Source organism: Amblyomma americanum, chromosome 2, assembly GCF_052857255.1.
Source record: "Amblyomma americanum isolate KBUSLIRL-KWMA chromosome 2, ASM5285725v1, whole genome shotgun sequence".
Lineage (NCBI taxonomy): Eukaryota > Metazoa > Arthropoda > Arachnida > Ixodida > Ixodidae > Amblyomma > Amblyomma americanum.
This window is the reverse complement of record NC_135498.1, coordinates 223,522,768-223,541,913: the sequence shown is the minus strand read 5'-3', so window position 1 is coordinate 223,541,913 and position 19,146 is coordinate 223,522,768. Positions and strand designations below refer to the sequence as shown.

Below are 19,146 nucleotides of genomic sequence, written 5' to 3'. Positions count from 1 at the left end.
AGCGACAATTCATGAAGAAACCTTGTTAGCAGAGGATGCCTACTGCAATGCGAAACCATGCGACACACCTTTGAAGCAACGTAGGATATTTAAACGCACTTCATCTCTAAGCCATTATGTGTATGTTCCCTGTGTTTTGTATATGTTAAACCCGATACCTTCACGAAGGGACTAGGGAGTGGTGTGCTGGAAATTACTACTCTTCTTTTTCCTTTTTCATTGATACCTCGCGTTTACCCCTCCTGGAATGCCAAAGTTATTAGAAGTACTATGGTGAACTTCCGGAGAAAAAAAGTTTGACCTGTGCGTTTTTAAGGCCGCCACCGAGCTGAGACACCAAAAACTTCATTCTCTGTTTTTTACGCTCGCAGACTGGTTCTTGGGAAACTTGCTCCTCGTGTTCACGGTGACTACGATTCTGCTCTTCCAGACGTGTCCAGTGATTGTGGACTTTTTTGAGGTGAGCGCTTAAATGCGTGCAGCCGAGGAATGTCAAGGCTGCCGTGTTCAGTGTATTTTATTCCTTGATGCTGGACAGCTTCTCACCGAAATTGTTGCGTACTATGAGGCCGGAGGGCAGAGTGGGTGAGGGAACCAACGCGGGTTAATTGTGTCCTCGTCAAAATCAAGAGGAAGCAATGGGATTAGGCACAGCATGTGATGCAAAAGCAAAATAATCGCTGGTCATTAAGGGCAACGGACCGGATTGAACAGAAGGCAAACGTAGCAGGGGGTGCCCGATTAAGGATTAAGTTTGCGGGGAGAGGGTGGCCGCAACTAGAACAGGACAGGGTTATTGAAGGGATATGGGAGATGCCTACACACTGCAGCATTGAGCGTAGTCAGCTTTATGATGATGATGGCGATGAGCTGGCCCTACTCAAACACCTACAATCTCTGTCAACGAACACCATTAAAAGCCAGGGATGCGTCCCCCGCCGCAAAGGAAAACGCAGAGATAGCAGCATCGCCTGTCCCGGCAGCTGACGCTTCATACTTGAATCACAGCTCTGCTCGGCGCGCAGGTGCCCTGAGTGCCGAATGAAGTGCCTGTAAGAGCTATAAGGAATGGAAGGTGACGGTAGCAGTCTCACCTAGGGTGTGAGGGAAGCGGCGAAAAGAACAGAGTTTTAAACAACACTAATAAAGTTCAGGCTAGCTCTTTTGTGGAGAGAACGGATGAGGCTCTGCAAGCCATCTGGTAGCGCGGACATGTCTCACGTCGATCCTCCCAATTTATGCTACTTTTCCGGACCGTTTGCCGAAACGCTACAAAACCATCGGGACTCGGTGCCGGACCCTCCCTAGGCCACAAGATTACCACCTCTGCCTCGGTGGCATCATTTGCTAAACTTCCACGATGATTTTAAAGTCCACGGGAATCGAGTGAGCACTAAGCCTACCAGCTAGTCCTCGAGTAAGCATCCTGCTGCAGCTCGGCAGGCACACAAAGCCTGAAACTATAACGACAGAGACGGGATACGCTTCGGAGGAGATGCATATAGCCACCACGCAAGAGGCGACAACTCTGATTTTCGGCAAGGTTACGGAGGACTACAGCGCTGTAGCAACACGGACAAGAAACACGGACGCAAACACAGCGCCTGTGTTTGCGTCTGTCTTTCCTGTCCGTGTTGCTGCTGCGCTGTAGTCCTCAGTATGAAGAACTAACAAGCCAGCCTCTAAGAATTTATGTTACGGAAGTGAATATCCAGTCCTGTACAGTAGATTGTAAACGTTGCAACAGCCCGAAACAAGCGCTTAGAAGGGCAGAAAGGTGAAAAGCCAGAAGGCAACGCCACCGGGGCAGCTGCTGCGCCACCGCCGCAGGCGGCGGCCGCGCAAGTCATGTATTGAAGCCTCCGCCGCAGCCCTGTCTCGAGAAGCAACACGCAATCATCATAATAAAGCTTAAAAGAACGCTGGATCCCTTCAAAGTCACGGGAAGCAACGCGGTCGTAAAGGACTTGCACATACAACAGGCGTGGACAACGACTCAGCCGAGCGCAGAGTTTGGGCCAAGTGGGCGCAGAACATCATCGTCGTCGGGGTGCGAGACGCCCAGATAAACAGGCAGGTCCTCTCCATTCAAGCATTTCAACAAGGGGACACTGCACACGCAGTTTACGCCTACCTCCACCGGACGAAAACACCTGTACAGGAGTACCTGTACGATTTTCTCTTCAATTTGAAGACCATTTTCTGTGTGTGGGACAGCTAACCGGGAATAGGTGTTTGCTATCTTGTACTCTCCCCGTCTGTACTGGACTTTGAAGTTGTAGCGCAGCAAACGAGTGGTCGCTGTCCTGTGCTTTCTGTCGGAAGCAAGGATACTAGTGCGTGATCCGTTACTAAGGAGAATGGTCGTCCCCAGAAGCGAATACGCCATTTCTCAGACGCCCACAGACAGGCCAGGGCCTCACGCTCTCCTGCAGAGTACTTTCGCTCTCTCTCTCTGTGAGCGCTCGGGATGCGTAAGCAACAGTCGAAATGAGTCGGCCTTCAACTTGCTGCAGTACTTTGCTCAAGCCATACGCAGACGCATCTGTGGCCACAATAACCGGAAGCGTCGTATCGAAGATTCGCAATATTTTTTGTGACGTTAGAAGGTTTTTACCTTCGTAAAACTCTTTTTCGCCAGCGGCATCCCATTCAAAGCAAGTGTTCCTGCGAAGTAGCCTACAAATAGGTTCTACCTCTTCAGCCAGGCGAGGGATAAACTTGGCATAGTACTGTACCAGACCCAAGTACAAACGCAGCATGCCTGCTTCTGTGGGGGTTGCAGCGTAGACGATTGCCTCTACTTTTGCTTGTAGGTGTGCTATTCCCCTCTTCACTGACACGATTCCCAAGGAACGGTAGCTATGATGCATTAATGGGGCTCTTTTCATTATTTTAGTCCAGCTTAGTATACACGCTTGAGAACTTGCTCCAGGCTCCTCAAGTGTTCCGTTTAAGTTATGGCAAAAACGATGACATCCTCTAGATTGCAGAGGACATCTTTGCATCCTTGCAGGACCGGCGTCATGAGTTGCTGAAACGCACCTGGAGCCAATGCTAGTCCTGTGCATAACCTTTTAAAACGAAAAAGGCCAACGTGCGTAATGAAAGCAGTGAGGCCTCTGCTGTTGGGGTGCAGCTGGGCCTGATAATCGGAAGAGGACAAATCGAGCTTCAAAAAGTAGCGTGTTCCATACAGGGAGTGTAGTAGCTCTTCCGTATGAGGCAACGGAAAGCTGTCGACAATAGATTTGTTCGGTTCCCTCCAATCAACGCAGAGGAGGATGCTGCCGTTTTTCTTACGGACTACAACCAAAGGAGACATCCACTCGGAGGCGTTAACCCTTTCAATGACATTGTCAGAAAGAAGGCCCTGAAGCTGGTCGCTAACAAGTTTGCACAGTGAAAGTGGCCAACCTCTGAGCTTCGTTACAGCTGGAGGGGCAGAAAACTTAATTTTGACTTCGTTCTAGACGCCCTTGGCCAGTCCAAGGCCTAGTGAGAACAAATGGTAAAACTTTTTTCATAACAGAGCGGGAATACCGAATTTCGGAGGACATGTCACCTCATTGCTGACAGGTTCTAAGCCTTCATCTGCAGCCATGTGCAGGCAACGTACCCGCGTGCCCATAATATAAAGTCCTAAAGCTTGCACAGTCGCAAGAGAAAGAAATGTCCCCCGGGTGCGACATGAATTGTTATCAGAGCTGTTGTTTTCTTGAACGACACGCTAGCTCAAAACTGGCCCAGTACAGGGATCTTCCTGCGTTGAAAGTCCAACAACGCAAGTTTTGAGCTAGTCTTAATATGCTTCAGAATTCTTTCTCCGCCAAAATTGACACAGCTGGAGGTGATTGTCGCGACTCTCACGTCAACGTAAACACCCATGCGCTTTTCTCCGTGAATTATGAGAATGCTAACGATTCCTGGTGCATATTTTTCAGGGACGCTGGGCGTCGTCCTCGTGCTCTGCGGGGGTTACAGCAGACAAGCTTCCATGAGGCGGCCGCGCGCGAAACAGGTTTTACAGCGAAAAGGGTATAGAGACGGTTCGCAACTAGTGGTGCCGCAATTACCGCTGTTCCTCGAACTTTCTATTAACGGAATAACGGCGGCGTCCGTGTCGGAATTATGCGGGGCAGCAGAACGAGCGCATGATAAGCTGGGCCTGTTCTGGCTAGGGCAGCGTCCGTCGTTACTGCCGAAACACCGTTTATCTTGCGCGTTCCGTCCGACTGCGTCACGTCGGCGTCGCTGCTACTCTACGATGCGTTGAATGGGGTTAGCAAAAGCTTCAGACTCTAGTTCAGCTCGCTCACGAAGTAGTGCAATTTCAACAGCACGGTCGAACGTGAGCGCGCCACCTTCTAAGAGCAGGCGTTTTCGTAACTGTGGAGATGAAACCCCAGTGATGAATCGCTCACACGTTTTATCGTTGGTTTGAGTTCCGGATTCACAAGAAGCTTGGAAGAACGCAAGCATTATATTAATTAATAAGAAAGGAAATGCCAAGGATTTGAAAAATTACAGACCGATCAGATTGTTGACCGCTGCCTAAAGGGTTTTACAAAGGTAATCGCTAATAGAGTCCGGCCAAGCTTAGACTTTAATCAACCAAATGACAAGGCAGGCTTTCGTAAAGGATATTTTACAGCAGATCATATTCACACCCTCAATCAGGTGATAGAGAAATGCGCAGAATATAACCAACCCCTCTATATAGCTTTCATTGATTACGAGAAAGCATTTGACTCAGTGGAAACTTCAGCAGTTGCGGGATCAGGAATTGTGGGATCAGGGTGTAGATGAGCCTTATGTCAAAATACTGGAAAATATATATAGCAACTGCACAGCCACCATAGTCCTCCACAAATTCAGCAATAAAATTCCAATAACGAAGGGCGTCAAGAAGGAGGCACGATCTCACCAATGCTATTCACCGCCTGTTTACAGGAGGTATTCCGAGGCCTGAATTGAGAACAGTTATGGATAAGAGTTAAAGGAGGGGATTCCTCATTAATAAGCATATAGCTAGCAACGTAGAGCAGTTATATAGTATTAACGAAAGGGTGGCAGCTATCGTAATTAGGCTCAATAAGAGGTACAAGTTGAAGGTGGTGCAGGCCTGCGCGCCTACATCCAGTCATGATGACCAGACTGTTGAAAGCTTCTTTGAAGACGTGGAATCGGCAATCAACAAAGTAAAAACACAGCACGCTGTACTGATGGGCGACTTCAATGCGAAAGTGGGCAAGAAGCAGGCTGGCCACCAGGCCTATGGGATAGGCGACTATGGGATAGGTTGCAGCCGGGAATAGGAGGGGAGAGCTATTAGTAGAGTTCGCGGATGTAAATAATTTACGTATCGTGAATACCTTCCTCCGCAAACGAGAGAACAGGAATTGGATCTGAAAGAGCCCTAATGGCAAGACTAAAAATGAAATTGACTTCATACTATGCACTCACCCTGGTATCGTGCAGGATGTGGAGGTCATCGGAAAGGTGCGTTGTAGCGACTACCGAATGGTAAGGTCTCGAATTAGATTAGACTTGAATACGGAACGGAAGAAGCTGGTGAAGAGGAAGTCCATTAACGAGCTAGCGGTAAGAGGGAAAATAGAGGAATTCAGGATATCGCAACAGAACAGATGTTCAGCTTTAACTGAGGAGGGCGACCTTAATGCTGATACAATAAACGAAGTAGAACTAGGCGGTAGGACGGGTCGACAGGATACCGGCAAGCTATCTCAGGAGACGAAAGATCTGATTAAGAACCGTCAAAGCATGAAGGCGTCTAACCCTACAGACAGAATAGAACTAGCAGAGCTAACGATGTTAATGAATAAGCTCAAGGTAGCCGACATAAGGAAGTTTAATGTGGAGAGAATCGAGCATGCGCTAAAGAACGGAGGTAGCTGAGAAGCGGTGAAGAGGAAACTAGGTATAGGTAAAAACAGGATGTATGCGTTAAGAGGCAAGGAGGGCAATGTCATTAGCAATATAGATAAGATAGTCAAAGTAGCCGTAGAGGTCTACGCAAATCTATACACTAGCCAATGTAATCAGAACGGTAATAATATCGACAGTAGCGCACAACAATGCATCATCCCGCCAGTAACAAAAGAGAAAATAAAGACAGCCTCATGAGCAATGCAAAAGAAAAAAGCAGCTGGTGAGGATCAGATAACAGCAGATCTGTTGAAAGACGGAGTGGAGAATCTGCTAGAAAAACTATCCACCCTGTATACACAATGCCTTATGACCTCGACCGTACCAAATGCTCGGAAGAACGCAAATATAATCTTAATTCATAAAAAAGGAGACGCCAAGGACTTCAAAAATTACACACCGGTCAGCTTACTTTCCGTTGTCTACAAGGTATTTACTAAGGTAATCGCTAATAGAGTCAGGGCAACCTTAGCCTTTAATCACCCGAAGGATCATGCAAGCTTTCGTAAAGGATAATCCACAAAAGGTCATATCCACACTATCAATCAGATCACAGAGAAATGTGCAGAATATAATTAAACCCTGGGAGAGGCCTTTGCCCTGCAGTAAGTATACTCAGGCTGATAATGATGATGATGATGATGATGATGATGATGATGAAGCTCCATACCAGCACTTTCAATAAACTGCGAAGAGAGCACTAAATAGATCCTCAGTTATTTGAATCGCGATGCAAATTCTGGGGGGGGGGGGGGTAAAGAAAGCAGCGTATTGATATCAATAGCCAGACAACGCAGGAGTGAGTGGAGGCAACTCTGCCCAGCTCAGACGACACGATTCAAAAAGAACCCAGCGAAAGAGCCCGGGCAGCAGGGGAGTTGCTCCTACAGAGCTTCAGTTATATGTTTTCACTACCTGGGGAGCAAGCATAAACATCATGAGTTGCTTCTCTTCGCCTGCATATGTCAACCATCAAGCGCGGTTCTTTCTGCCCAGCAGTGCCTTGGACGCGTAAAGGATTGGGCAAGTTGGTCAGACATGCTTAACGGAATAATGGCGCAGATGAAATGACAGGACAGCAGGAGAGCACACACACAAGCGCTTGTGTGTGTTTGTGCTCTCCTGCTGTCCTGTGCTTTGGACGCCGTCTTTATCAACTAGTGTCACACCGATGTCGCGTTCTAGAACCGAAGAATTACGTACTGAAATGCTCGCGTTTGAAATAAGCCTGACGATACAGGCTACAGGAACGATTACGGAAGCTCGCGAGAAAACCGCGCAAGAAGTGTTCTTGAACCGAAATTCACACCCCAGCTACGAGAAAGCGAATTGTGAGTACAAATCCAGCTTTCGCAGCTCAGCCGCCAGAACTGAAGGTTTGGTTGTCCTGGCTTCCTATGAAGCAACGCTTAAGCGAGGAAGTTTTGCAAGCAATTTCGATGAACTTTGTGCAAATCAAACCATCCGCCACCAGGATAAAAGGCAATGCTGTTGCCCTGTGTAAATCCCCGGAGCTGCAGAGCCTGGCAACAGCTGTTTTGAACTCTTCTGAGAATAACCTGTCAATCTTCTTTGCGGTTAAGACCCATAAACCAGGGGCACCATTTAGGGCCACAGTTAGTGAGAAAGGTACTTGGCAGCAGCACATCAGCCGCTTTTTTCTTAAGCACCTAAAGGATTTGCACGTTTCGGACCCTTTTTCTGCAGAAAATTCGTTCGATGTAGCCGGCGTGTTGGGGAGGGATGAGGAAATTGGTTAGGCGTTCCCTATAGGTGTTGTAGATCTTTTTTACTCTGTGCCCCATAGCGACGTGTTCGTTGCTGTTCGAGAGTGTATAGAAGCAAGCGGTACTATTGCATTTCAAAACAAGGCAGGGGTAAGCGTTGACAATTTTATGTCTCTTCTAGAGATTTAGATTAAGTCCACCTTCATCCAGTTTGACAACCGGCGGTTTCTACAACGCCAGGGCATTTGCATCAGTTCATGTGTCGCGCCAGTTTTATGTAACATTTTTTTTGCATCCACTGACAACATTTTGGCATCACTAACTGACGATGGAACTGTCCTAAATATTTTAGATATGTTGACAATTTTTTAGTGATTTTAAAGAGACATGACACAGGCCGCTATGAGGAGACTGCCATGAAAATTTTAGAAATGTTCCCACAACATAGGAAGGGGCTCTCTTTCACATTTGAGCTTCCTGAACAGGGCGGCCTCCAGTTTTTGGACCTTAACAATAAGCTGGGGCACGGAAGTGTTTGCTGGCGCTACCTACCTAGGGCCAGGAAAGATTTTTTACCGTTCGATCCGGCTCAATCAAAAACTGTTAAAGGGCTATTGCCACCCTTTCAATGGAATCAGCACTCCTCAAGTCGTGCCCTCAAATGATGTGGGCGAGCTTCATGGTTGAGGTGAATAGACTGTGTAAAGCAGGGTTCCCTAACTACGTCTTGGCTGCCGTGACCGAGGCACTGCTGCAAAAACTTAAGGGTAAGCCAAAGGGGCAACGCCGGAAAGAAGACTTCGGCGAAGCCAAACCAGTGGCGATACCGTACATTCACGAGGTGTCCCACAATTTAAAACGAGTTGGCCACAAGTACGGGGTCCCCATGGTCTTCTCCGCCGCCTGCAAATTGGCCACGATGTGCCCCAAGGTTAGCAGCGGTGCCAAGGCTAAATCTGGGTGTGGAAACAAGCACTCGAAGCCCTACGTAAGTGTGCTACGGGAGTGGTCTACGAGATCCCCCTTGCATGTGGCAAGGTGTGCGTCAGCCAGACTGGACGCTGCGTAAACGAGCGTGCAGGGGAACATGGACGGTCGTTTGGGAACTTGCCGCTCCTACATTGATAAAAACGAAAAAAAAAACTGTGAACCACGACTTGGCGAGATTAAAAATCTAGCTCGAAGCAAAGACAGATTAGCTCGGGAACTGGCAGAAGCCTTTTTATCAAAGAGAGAGGTGGCATGTGCGTCAGCGCCACTTCTATCTCCCTACGAGAAAGTGAGTATAGATTGCTAAAGAATACGCAATAATGAGTAGGTTTGGCTTGAGTGTGTGTTTTTTGGTTTTGTTTTTATTTTTTCCCTCTCTTTTTTTTTCCTGTTTACCATGTAAGAAATGCGCATGCGTTCTCCTTCTTCGGGCTATATATATGCAACATGTGGCTTTCAATAAACATAGTTGGAGTCAGCGCCCGTCCTGTCTGGACTTTCTGTGTGGTTTGTGTAAAAATTAGCACTGGTTTTACTTTTGTGACACAAACCACTGCAGTATGGAGGCATTTCGAAATCGGGGTATTGAGGAGTCTTATGTGAAGATATTCGAAGATGTCTATAACGGCTGCACAACCACCATAGTCCTCCTTAAAATCAGCAATAAAATTCCAATCAGGAAGGGTGTCAGGTAGAGAGGCATGATCTTGCTTCAGCATTACACGCCTTGATCAAGTCCATATCATCATGACTTCGACTAGCAAGTCATTTATCTGTGTTTGTACCCTCACCCACAGCGCCAGCTTTCTGTCCTTCAACGTTACACCTAACCTATCATGTTTCTTTCCATGACTCGTTGCGTTGTCCTTAACTTAAGCTTAACCCTTTGCGTAAGCCTCCACGTTTCTGCCCCCTAGGTGAGCACCGGTAAGATACAGCTGTTGTACACTTTTCTCTTGAGGGATGTTGGAAAACTGCCATTTATGATCTGAAAGAACCTGTCATATGCGCTCCACTCCATTCTTATCCTTTTAGTTATTTCCCTCTCATCATCCGGATCTGCAGTGATTACCTACCCTAAGCACATGAATTCCCTTACGAATACCACTGCCTCGCTATTTATTGTAAACTCTTGTTCCCTTCCGAGGCTGTTGACGTCACTTTGGTTTTTTGCTTATTAAATTTTAGACCAACCGTTTTGATTTTTCTGACCCAGTCATCGATCGTGCTTTGCGATTCCTCCCCTCAGTTTGTCTCGTCCTTTCTTCGTCTGTGGTTGCATGCTTTTGCGCTGCTCCTCTTCCTTGGTTCCAAATGCACCAACTAGCCCAAAATAATGTTTTACAGAGTGACTTAGCTGGGGGAAACTCGCGAATCGGCGTCCTTTAACATCCAACCTTTATTCTGATCATGATAATAATTGTGCTTCATTCCTCGCATTTATTCTGAGATACAATATTTTTACTCCTGAGCACGCAATGCTTGTGGGCGGCATCAACAGCAAAGCGACATTCGAAATATCTTCAGTGTTTAGCGGGGGAAACTTGCGTAATGAGTTAAAAAAAAAGAGACTGCATTAAAGAAATCATGGCTTCTTGCGTTACTATGAAAAACATTATCACTGCATGTTCTTGGCGAAAAAGTTTTTTCGTTCCAAAACCAACATATTGTTTGCAAGCTGTGGCAATGCTAGTCTTACTAAAAATTTCGAAATGATATACTTCGAGCGCATGACTCTCAAATTTTTTTCATATGAATAATGTACATTGCCCTTTTACGTGTAGTAAAGTGAACTGAAATTGATATATTTTTTTAATGTGAAACGTGGATGGAGGTACAAAAGTATCAAATTTCAACATTTCTTTATCAAGTTAGATGTCCTCACAGTAGTCATTCCAGCAATTTTTGCTAAATTCTGCCGTGGCAAGTAACTCGATGAAGATGTTTCGGGGATAAAAAAAAAACATAATCCTTCTCAGGAAAAAATTCTAAAGTAAAACAAAAGAGTGCTTTTTGAGGCGTATTCAGGCGTCAGTTTCGAAGTCAGCTGGTGTTTCTAGTAAAATATGAAAGGTAGTAAGCTGCCCAGCCCCATTCAGACATATTTATTTCTAGAAGTTTAATGGCAACATTTTTTAAGCGAGGAATTAATTTTGCAATTTTAGTGCCTGTGTTCTACCCCGGTGCTGCTCGGCGCTTGATTTTCAGTGCCGCGCACACAGAGCCGACGTCAAGGAGACGCATGAGCCTCACTGCACGGTGCTTCAAGTGGAGCTCCTGACACCACAGGGTTTAAAGGTCCTCTGGAGCGTGCATTCACATTTCGCCACTTAAACTTTGTGGTCGATGAGTGTGACGTCAGCCTAGAATGCGCCGTAGAGAGACAACGGCTTTTTGTGGTGATCCTGGGTATTTCTTTTAATGGCATCGCTCTTGAAAACGACCCAATCAGTTGAGCTTCATTTTGTTGAATAATTTTTTTTTTGCACCGAGAGGCTACGACAGGCTTGATAGTTTTCTCCTCCCATGTACACAGCTCATAGCGAATTAGTATTTATTCTTTTGTACGGCCTCTGAACGCTTGTTCTTGTCGTGCGCACCATTGTATTCGAGGGGTGGAGTGCTCGTTCTCTGTATATTTGCAGCCCGCGGCCAAGTGTGCTGCAGTGAAGAGCAAGCACAAAGCAACGACGAAGTTGAACGCAGGGACTGAACTTTCAAAAATTATTTTCTTGCTTAAAACTTTGCCTTTCCTTCTCGCACGAAACTCTGCTCTGTCATTTCACGCACTCGCTACATGACATATTTTATGAGCATTCCCGGGCAGACAACACATTTCTGGTTTTTTTCAAGGCCTCCAATAAAGTTCAGCATCAACTATTAATTAGTATTAAACCATCCGCACTGAACCTTGATCTTAAGTTACTAAATTGGCTTGAATACTTTCTTATTAATCGCTCTCAGTACGTCTGTATTAACGATTGCAATTGTCTCCTAACCAAATTGATGATGATGGATTTTTATGGCGCAAGGGCAGCTATGGCCAAAGAGCGCCATGGCACAAGGTATTTTCGATTTCTCAAGGTGAGGTCAAAATCCCATTTCCGAGCTAACACCAAGCGTGCCCAAGGCTTTGTTTAGGGCTGCTTTTTGTTTCTGATATATACTAACGATTTTCCGCGTCGTGTCTCTCCTTGCGTGCACTGATACACTGACGACTGTGTCATTTATCGCGAGGTTTATAATGATGATGACGAACTAATACTTCAGTTCGATGTAAGTGCCATCGCTCTTTGGTGCATGAAATGACATATGAAACTAAACAGCTAACAAATGTAAAATAATGCGTGTCTCTCGGCAAGGTGAATGTTCCCCGCTTCGATAAAACGAGGTCTTGGGCGAGTTGGTTACTTTTCTTAAGCATAGTAGCAGCTCCAAAAAAAAAAACACACACACACAAAAGAACTAGACACCGAGAGACACGCACAGACGCTGCCAGCGTCTGTGCAGTGTCTGTGCAGCGTCTGTGCGTGTCTCTCGGTGTCTAGTTCTTCTTTTGTGTGTGTTTTTTGCGCTGCTACTATGCTTGTGAGATGAATGTACCCCGGTGAGGACAGTAGCACTCCGCTTCAGCCCGTGTCATCATACCTTAGCCTAACCATTTCCTCCACGTTGAAGTGGAATGCTCGCACTGACCAAACTGCTAGAAACGCGCATAGCACATTAATATGCTCAAGACGTAATTTCAGCAATGCCCCTATTTCATTAAAGCGTCATTATACAACTCTTGTGCTACTCAAACTTGCGCTGCTGGCATCGGGAATTCTAATCAAAATGTGTTATCTCATGCTCTTGAAATGGTACAAAATAATGTTTTTCGATTTGTACTTTCTAATTATAACCGAGCAGCCAGCACCACCTTAATGATGTCTAGTGTGTAGTTACCATGACTCTCAATGCACCGGAAAATTTTTCGCATTCGCTTGTTTCATAAAATCTACTGTCAAGAGTCTCTGCATAGTGAATGCCGCCTAGCTACCGCTCTTCGAGTGTCGACTATCGTCGCAACATTACTCTTCCCTATTGCGGCACTAAAACTGTTTATCATTCATTCTTGCCAAACGCATCTAAAGGCTGGAACAACCTTCCTGCACATATCGCATTTATGTAGCGATGAAGACGACGAGGCTGGCAGTGTCGTGGGACGGAGCGCTCGCGCTATGCCACCGGCCACTAAGTTCACTTAAAGCTTTCGCTGTTTACCTACAGCTTTTTATATCTGCCAATATCGAACTAAATCCTGGACCCCTTGACAGCAATGCAGATGTCACACTCGTAACTATTACCAATGCAAAACAAGATTAGAAGCCGCCCAGAACTCCGTACTCGCAGAGCTCAAAAGAAATTGGTCAAACTTGTTAACGACCTTTCTTTACGCGTAGGCGCACTGGAAAAAGGTGTTGAAGATCCCAAGTCAAGCAGGGAAGTGTCAGATTCAATAGCGAAATTGACCACGCACATTCCACAGCTTAAAGACAAATGTGATGATGCGGAAAATTGACCTCGCAAATCTAATCTACTATTATTTGGCACCCCGGATGACAGTTACGAAGCATGGACACAATCATAATCGCATATAATTGAATTAAATTTTATTTCTGAACATTTATACAAACCATGTTTCAAACAACATCTAGATCCCAAGCTAAAAGCTAGTTGGGATCCATGCAAATCATATCTAGTGAAACTAAGTGCAGGAATAATAATAAAGTTTTACATTACACATGACGAAGGCTCTTGCATTCAAATAAAAAGTTGCAACCTACTTAAACAAGAAAGGTATAAAGTAAATAAATATGTAAACACATACAAATACGAAGTCTCTACACAATCCGGCATACAAAGAAAAACAAAGTGCAGAGAAAGTACTCTCTCATCACTCAGATTTATAATATTTTTAGCAGGAGTGTAAAATAACTGGTGCGCTTGACGTCATCTGTAAGGGCATGCTACAGCTTTGTCCCCACATGAGCTATGGTCCTTTCTCCGTAGACATTTTTCGTCTTCGGAAGAAGGAAATTTCCATGTGTAGCGTTACGGGTGCGATTAGATGGCAGAGTGAAAATGGATGAGCGTACTGGGTAATTGTGCACAAGGCATGCATGTACTGTCAGTATAGCCCTGTATCAATAAATAATTTAAGTGTACAATATTCATGTGTTTAAAAAGAAGAGAAGTGTGCGCATTGCAGTTCGGCAGTGTGCAGAACCTAATAGCCCTTCATTTAGAAACCCTGAGCGCCTCCAAATAAGACTGGTAGGTGTGATACCAGGATTAAATGCAATACGACTACTGGCTTTGGAAAATGGCAAAATAAGTCACTCTGACTGTGTCGTTGTCAAAGTACTCGCTCATTTATACAGTGCAAATCAAGCTGCACCTAGCTTTTTAGAGAGTGCCTGAATGTGGGCCTTCGAGTGCAAGTTCTCGTCCAGAATTAATCCGAGATATATGACCTCATTGACAGGTTCAATAGGATTACCCAGCCATTTTACTGCAGGCCAATTTCGAGGAAATATTTTTCTTGGGCCCTTAAATATAATGTACTACAAGTTTGTTGGAGGTAAACAAATTACTCAAAGTTTCCGAATCCCGGTTAGCCGTGATAATTAGTTAAGATACACACTTAGCTGCACATAGCAGAGCTATGTCTTCAGCATACATGAAAACAAAAAACTGTTTGGTGAAGTGTGACAGGTCATTGATATAAAAAGAGAAAAGAATCGGACTAAGGACTGAACCCTCATGCACGCCCACAGTAACTTCATCAAAATTAGACCTTTTACCACTCAGTTAGACCATTTGGTGCCTGTTAATAAAATAACTTCGGTGAAATTCTATGCTAATCCCTCTAAGTCCCGAAACGTCGTGTTTCCTTTCTTTTAGAAATTTTGGCGAGTGTATGTTTACTTTTGCAATATTACAAAAATGCTCCATGATTTCACATACATCGAAAATGTTGGTATGTAGAAGTCAACGTTGCTACAAAACAATTAAAAAACAATTGAAGTAACCAAAAAAATGAGTTCATTTGGCAAAGCAACAAGAGAAGTACCCCCGAAGAGGTGGATCTTCGAAACATCAAATATATGAGCACTGCATTCCCTACAAACACGAGCTAGTTTAAGTACGATTCAAGAAGAAAATCTTAGCCTCTTTTTGGAAAGCAGGCAATGAAGAACTGGTTTCATGACATCAATCAGATGTGGTGGCCGCAACTATCAAAGGCAAATTAGATTTCAGCAGGGGCCGGTTCTCTCCCCTAACGAATACATTCTGAGTCACGAGGTAATAGGCCTTAAAGTTACGCTAGTCTTGACACCAGCACATGCATCCCTGCCTGGTAATGAGATGGTGCACGAGGTCGCCCGAGGCTTTTCCGTCCGGGTGGTCCCGAGCGAGTGGGTCTTCACAGACAGGGATCGCATGGTGGGATACCGAGAAATTACACAGCACTATCGTTTGCAAACAGCTAGACTTCGTCCAGCAGGTAGATCCTTGACCAGATACCAAGCCATCAACCCGGTGCCATCAACCGGCACCGGTTACAAACTTACACTTTTCCAAACCCGGCCCTCTAGAGTCTTGTGTATCCAGGGAGTTTTTCAGAAAAATGCGCAAACTGCGAACTTAGGGCCACCTTGGCCCACACATTATGGGAATGTCTTCGTGCCCTCCGAGAGGGACGAGGCATAACGACGAAAGACCGATGCGAGGCCTTACTACTGAGCTGCGACCCGGCGACTCAGCTAAGAATCGCCCGACTGGCCGAAGCCGCCGCCGAGAGTCGAGGCCTTTCGGACGTCGTCTGGGCGTTTAGTCCTCTGGCTGCCCTCTGGTTGTTGGACAATAAAAGTTTTCCCATCCTATGGAGACACATGAGAGATGCCTTTGCCTTGCAGTGATAACAGAAAAATAGGAGCACTCGCCAAAAAAAAAAGAAAAAGTAAAAACAAAGACGTTTCGGGCCAGTACGGGTGCCTTGTTCAGAATGGCAGCAGATGGGCGAAGGTGGTGACTTATGTACGGTGCAGGTGGCGTAAGGGGCATGCGTAAATCTCAGGAAGATTAGCCCGCGTTCGGTTCAAAACATGTGGTGTCATTTGGATGTGAAGTGATTCTGGAAGTAAGCGGGACGATAAATGCTTCTCCGTCGCCATTACTCAGGGGTTGTTCCAATCGATGGCATGTGATGCAGCTTGAGTGTTCAGCCAAGGCATTTTCTTTCCTGCGGCCTTTGGCGACGTCATTTGGATGTTGTTTTAAGCGCCTGATAAAATTGCCTGATTCGCCGACGTAGGAAGCTTTGCAGTCCTTGCAAGAAATCTTGCAGTGGGCGCAATCAGGCTGATGATGATGATGATGATGATGATGATGAAGGTGAGATAGTAGTTTTTATAGCAACATAACAAACCTTGATGGTTGAGCGCAAAGACTGGCTCATTTGGAGTGGAATATCCCCTATATGTAGCACAGCCAGGCAATGGATCGGCGCCAGCGGCCGCCAGTAGGTGTAGCGCGACCATAGTCGTCAGGTTTATCATGAACTCAATGGTCGCCGCTTTTCGCCCGGTAGTTTCTTTGGTTTGTACTTCAGTCCAGTTAGATTGCGCGAAACGGCGGCAGTAGTGAGTTACTACAAAATTGTACATACATTGAGACGCTATTTGAGGCTGCGTGGTATACCTTAAGGCTACTCTCTGCGCCGCTTGGTGTTCAGAGTCTGGTGAAAATTGCAGGAGGCGAGGCCGATGTTCGTGCTTCTTGTGGCGGAAAATACGGTCTGAACAGTTGGGTGAACACTAAGTAGCATGGGCAAAATTTAAGGCAGAAAAAAACAGAAATATCCGACGTATCAAAGCAACATGCGTTTCATCAAATAACCAGAAAGCCAGCAACAGACATACCCGCGGAAACGGGAGTATATTATTAGGAAATAAGAAGAAATCCTACACAGGGGTCAGCTTATGATGCTATATATATATATATATATATATATATATATATATATATATATATATATATATATATATATATATATATATATATATATATGAAGGGAGCTAACTGTTAGCTCCCTTCATAAGTTTGTCAAACGGGCTCCTCATTTCATTTAACTTATCTGCTATATATATATATATATATATATATATATATATATATATATATATATATATATATATATATATATATATATATATATATATCAAAAGTGATTTCTGGCAGCTGATTTGGTCAATATAATATAAAATCACCAAGAATTGAAGAAACATAACAGGATTTAATTCACGACGTTTCGGCTGGAGGACCAGCCTTTTTCGAGTGTGACACATATGTATGTATATATATATATATATATATATATATATATATATATATATATATATATATATATATATATATATATATATATATATATGTAACTGCAGTATTACGACAAACGCGGCTGTTCGTATTATAGGTTTATTGTGCCAACAGTTTCGGGAATGGTATTCCCTTCGTCAGGGCAGGCTTACAATGAAACAGTCTTGTCAATATAAGGACACAAAGCGGGCGAGGATGTATAAACTCCGCCCTCAAAGCAAACTTGAGAGTGAGGGCAAGGGGCCGTATAATGGACCGCGCAGCAGCTCTCACAGGGGCAGTGGCTAAATTAAACACAGAAAAAACGCAGAGCAAAACGGGGAGGTGGAAATAGTAAAGGAGTAGAAAAGACAACGAATTTGAACAGCGATAGAAAAGGAAAAGGAGCGTTAAACACGGCTCTCGGCGCACGGGGAGGCCGCACTCCCCCCCCCCCCCCCCCCTCTCTCTACGACACCCCCGCAAGACGCCGCCGAGTCCGCGCCGCCGGCCCGTATCAGGTATCCTGAGACGCTTGCCGGGGACGCGCACGAGAGACACTTGTTGCGCGCCGCAGCGGCAACCTGCAGTGGTGTCGTATGCGTATCTTTGCTTCTTTTCTTCGGTAGGCCCTTCCGTCGGGCTTTTTCTACCAGACATCCTGGCGCCCTTCTTCCCATAAATAAACTAGGCCGTTTCAACCCGTGTCCGGCAGTGCGCTTCCCGTGAAAAAGTGGCAGCCGTGGAGGAAGAAGACAACAAATATTGAGCGAAGCCCGAGTGCGTAATGAGAAGGCAGAGAGGAATTTGGGAGAGAAAACGAAAAGGAAAAAGAGGAGAAAAATTAGTAGCGCAAGAGAACTTTGAAAGAAGAAAATATTAACACACACAAAAAATAAAAAATAATAAAAAAAATATATATGAATAGAATGGGGCGCCAACCAAATGCCAAATGGTAAATGAGAATGAATAGGGCGCGGAAGACATAGCACAGAATTCAAGAAATGTATCGCACGGAAGTTAAAAAAAGAAGAAAATAATAATAATACATGTGTGCGGAAACCGTGAAAGGTTTGCGGCCCGCGGGGCTGCCGCGTGGTCCCAGTGGGCTAGGTGATAGAGTTAGAATATAGGTATTTATTCCAGATAGAACATGGAAGCTGGCTGTAAGTTGAACAAAGGATATTACTGACAAAATAAACAATATACAATAAAATAAACAGCTACATTCCCAGCCATTTAGAGCGTGGTTGAAGTTGTCATGAACAACATCCGGCGTATTTTGATTTATAATGTTGTCCAGATCCTATGACGGGTGAAATTTTCTACGTTGCCTCGCTCAAGCAGGAGAGCCTCCCAGGAGTAGCGTTCATGCCATGGGAGAACGTGCGAAACTTGTGAATGAGGTATGACTCCCTTTGTTCCCTGTAATAGGTGCTAGGGAACCCGGACTGGAGAAGGATGACGCGGATGTTTTCGAAACTGTGGAGTGGCAGACGCAAATGCTTGGAAAGGGGTAAGCTGGGTAATGATGACACGTGAGCTTTGTGGTTATTAAAGCGGAAGCGAAATGATGTCTTGGTCTGACCAATATACTCTTGTCCACACACCTCACAATGAAGTTTGTAAATCACATTGCTTGAGTCGCAGTCGAGGTCTTCGCTTATGTGAAACACAAAGCCGTCGAACTTGGATTTTGCCAGTTTGGTGTCTAAAATGTGCGGACAGACTTTGCACCGAGGTTTTCCGCATGGGTGGCACCCACCCTGGGTAGAGTTCTTCTTTGTTTTCGCATTGACAAGCAAGTCTCTCAGGTTCTTGTCCCGGCGGTACACCACTCTGGGCGGTTCCTTGAATATTAGTGACAACTTATTACTCTGTCTGATTATATTAAAATGACGGCTTAGTATGTTACTTACTCTGGGAGCCGTTGAGGAGAATGTAAGGATTAAGTTTGTTTTGCTGTCGTCTTTGACCTTGTTTTCTGCCAGGATGGATGTGCGCTCTAGGTTGCGAGCGCGTTCAATCGCGTCATCGACTATTTCCCCGGGGTATTTCTGTCGTGACAGAGCGGCTT

General features: G+C 45.2%; 1 protein-coding gene across 14 annotated transcripts in view; it reads left to right on the top strand.

Annotated features, from left to right (window-relative positions):
- LOC144122196 (polyamine-transporting ATPase 13A3-like) overlaps window positions 1-19,146 on the top strand; it is a 738,347-nt gene that overhangs the window by 628,972 nt on the left and 90,229 nt on the right. For 10 of the 14 annotated variants that reach the window (XR_013312843.1, XR_013312839.1, XR_013312841.1 and 7 more), the window contains one exon: window positions 372-460. The exons of the other annotated variants lie outside the window; for them this stretch is intronic. Coding sequence is in view for 6 of the 10 variants with exons in the window: in XM_077655777.1 (XP_077511903.1) it covers window positions 372-460 (89 nt within the window). In the remaining 4 variants the exon portion in view is untranslated. The remainder of the gene's footprint in view (window positions 1-371; window positions 461-19,146) is intronic. 14 annotated transcript variants of the gene reach the window in all.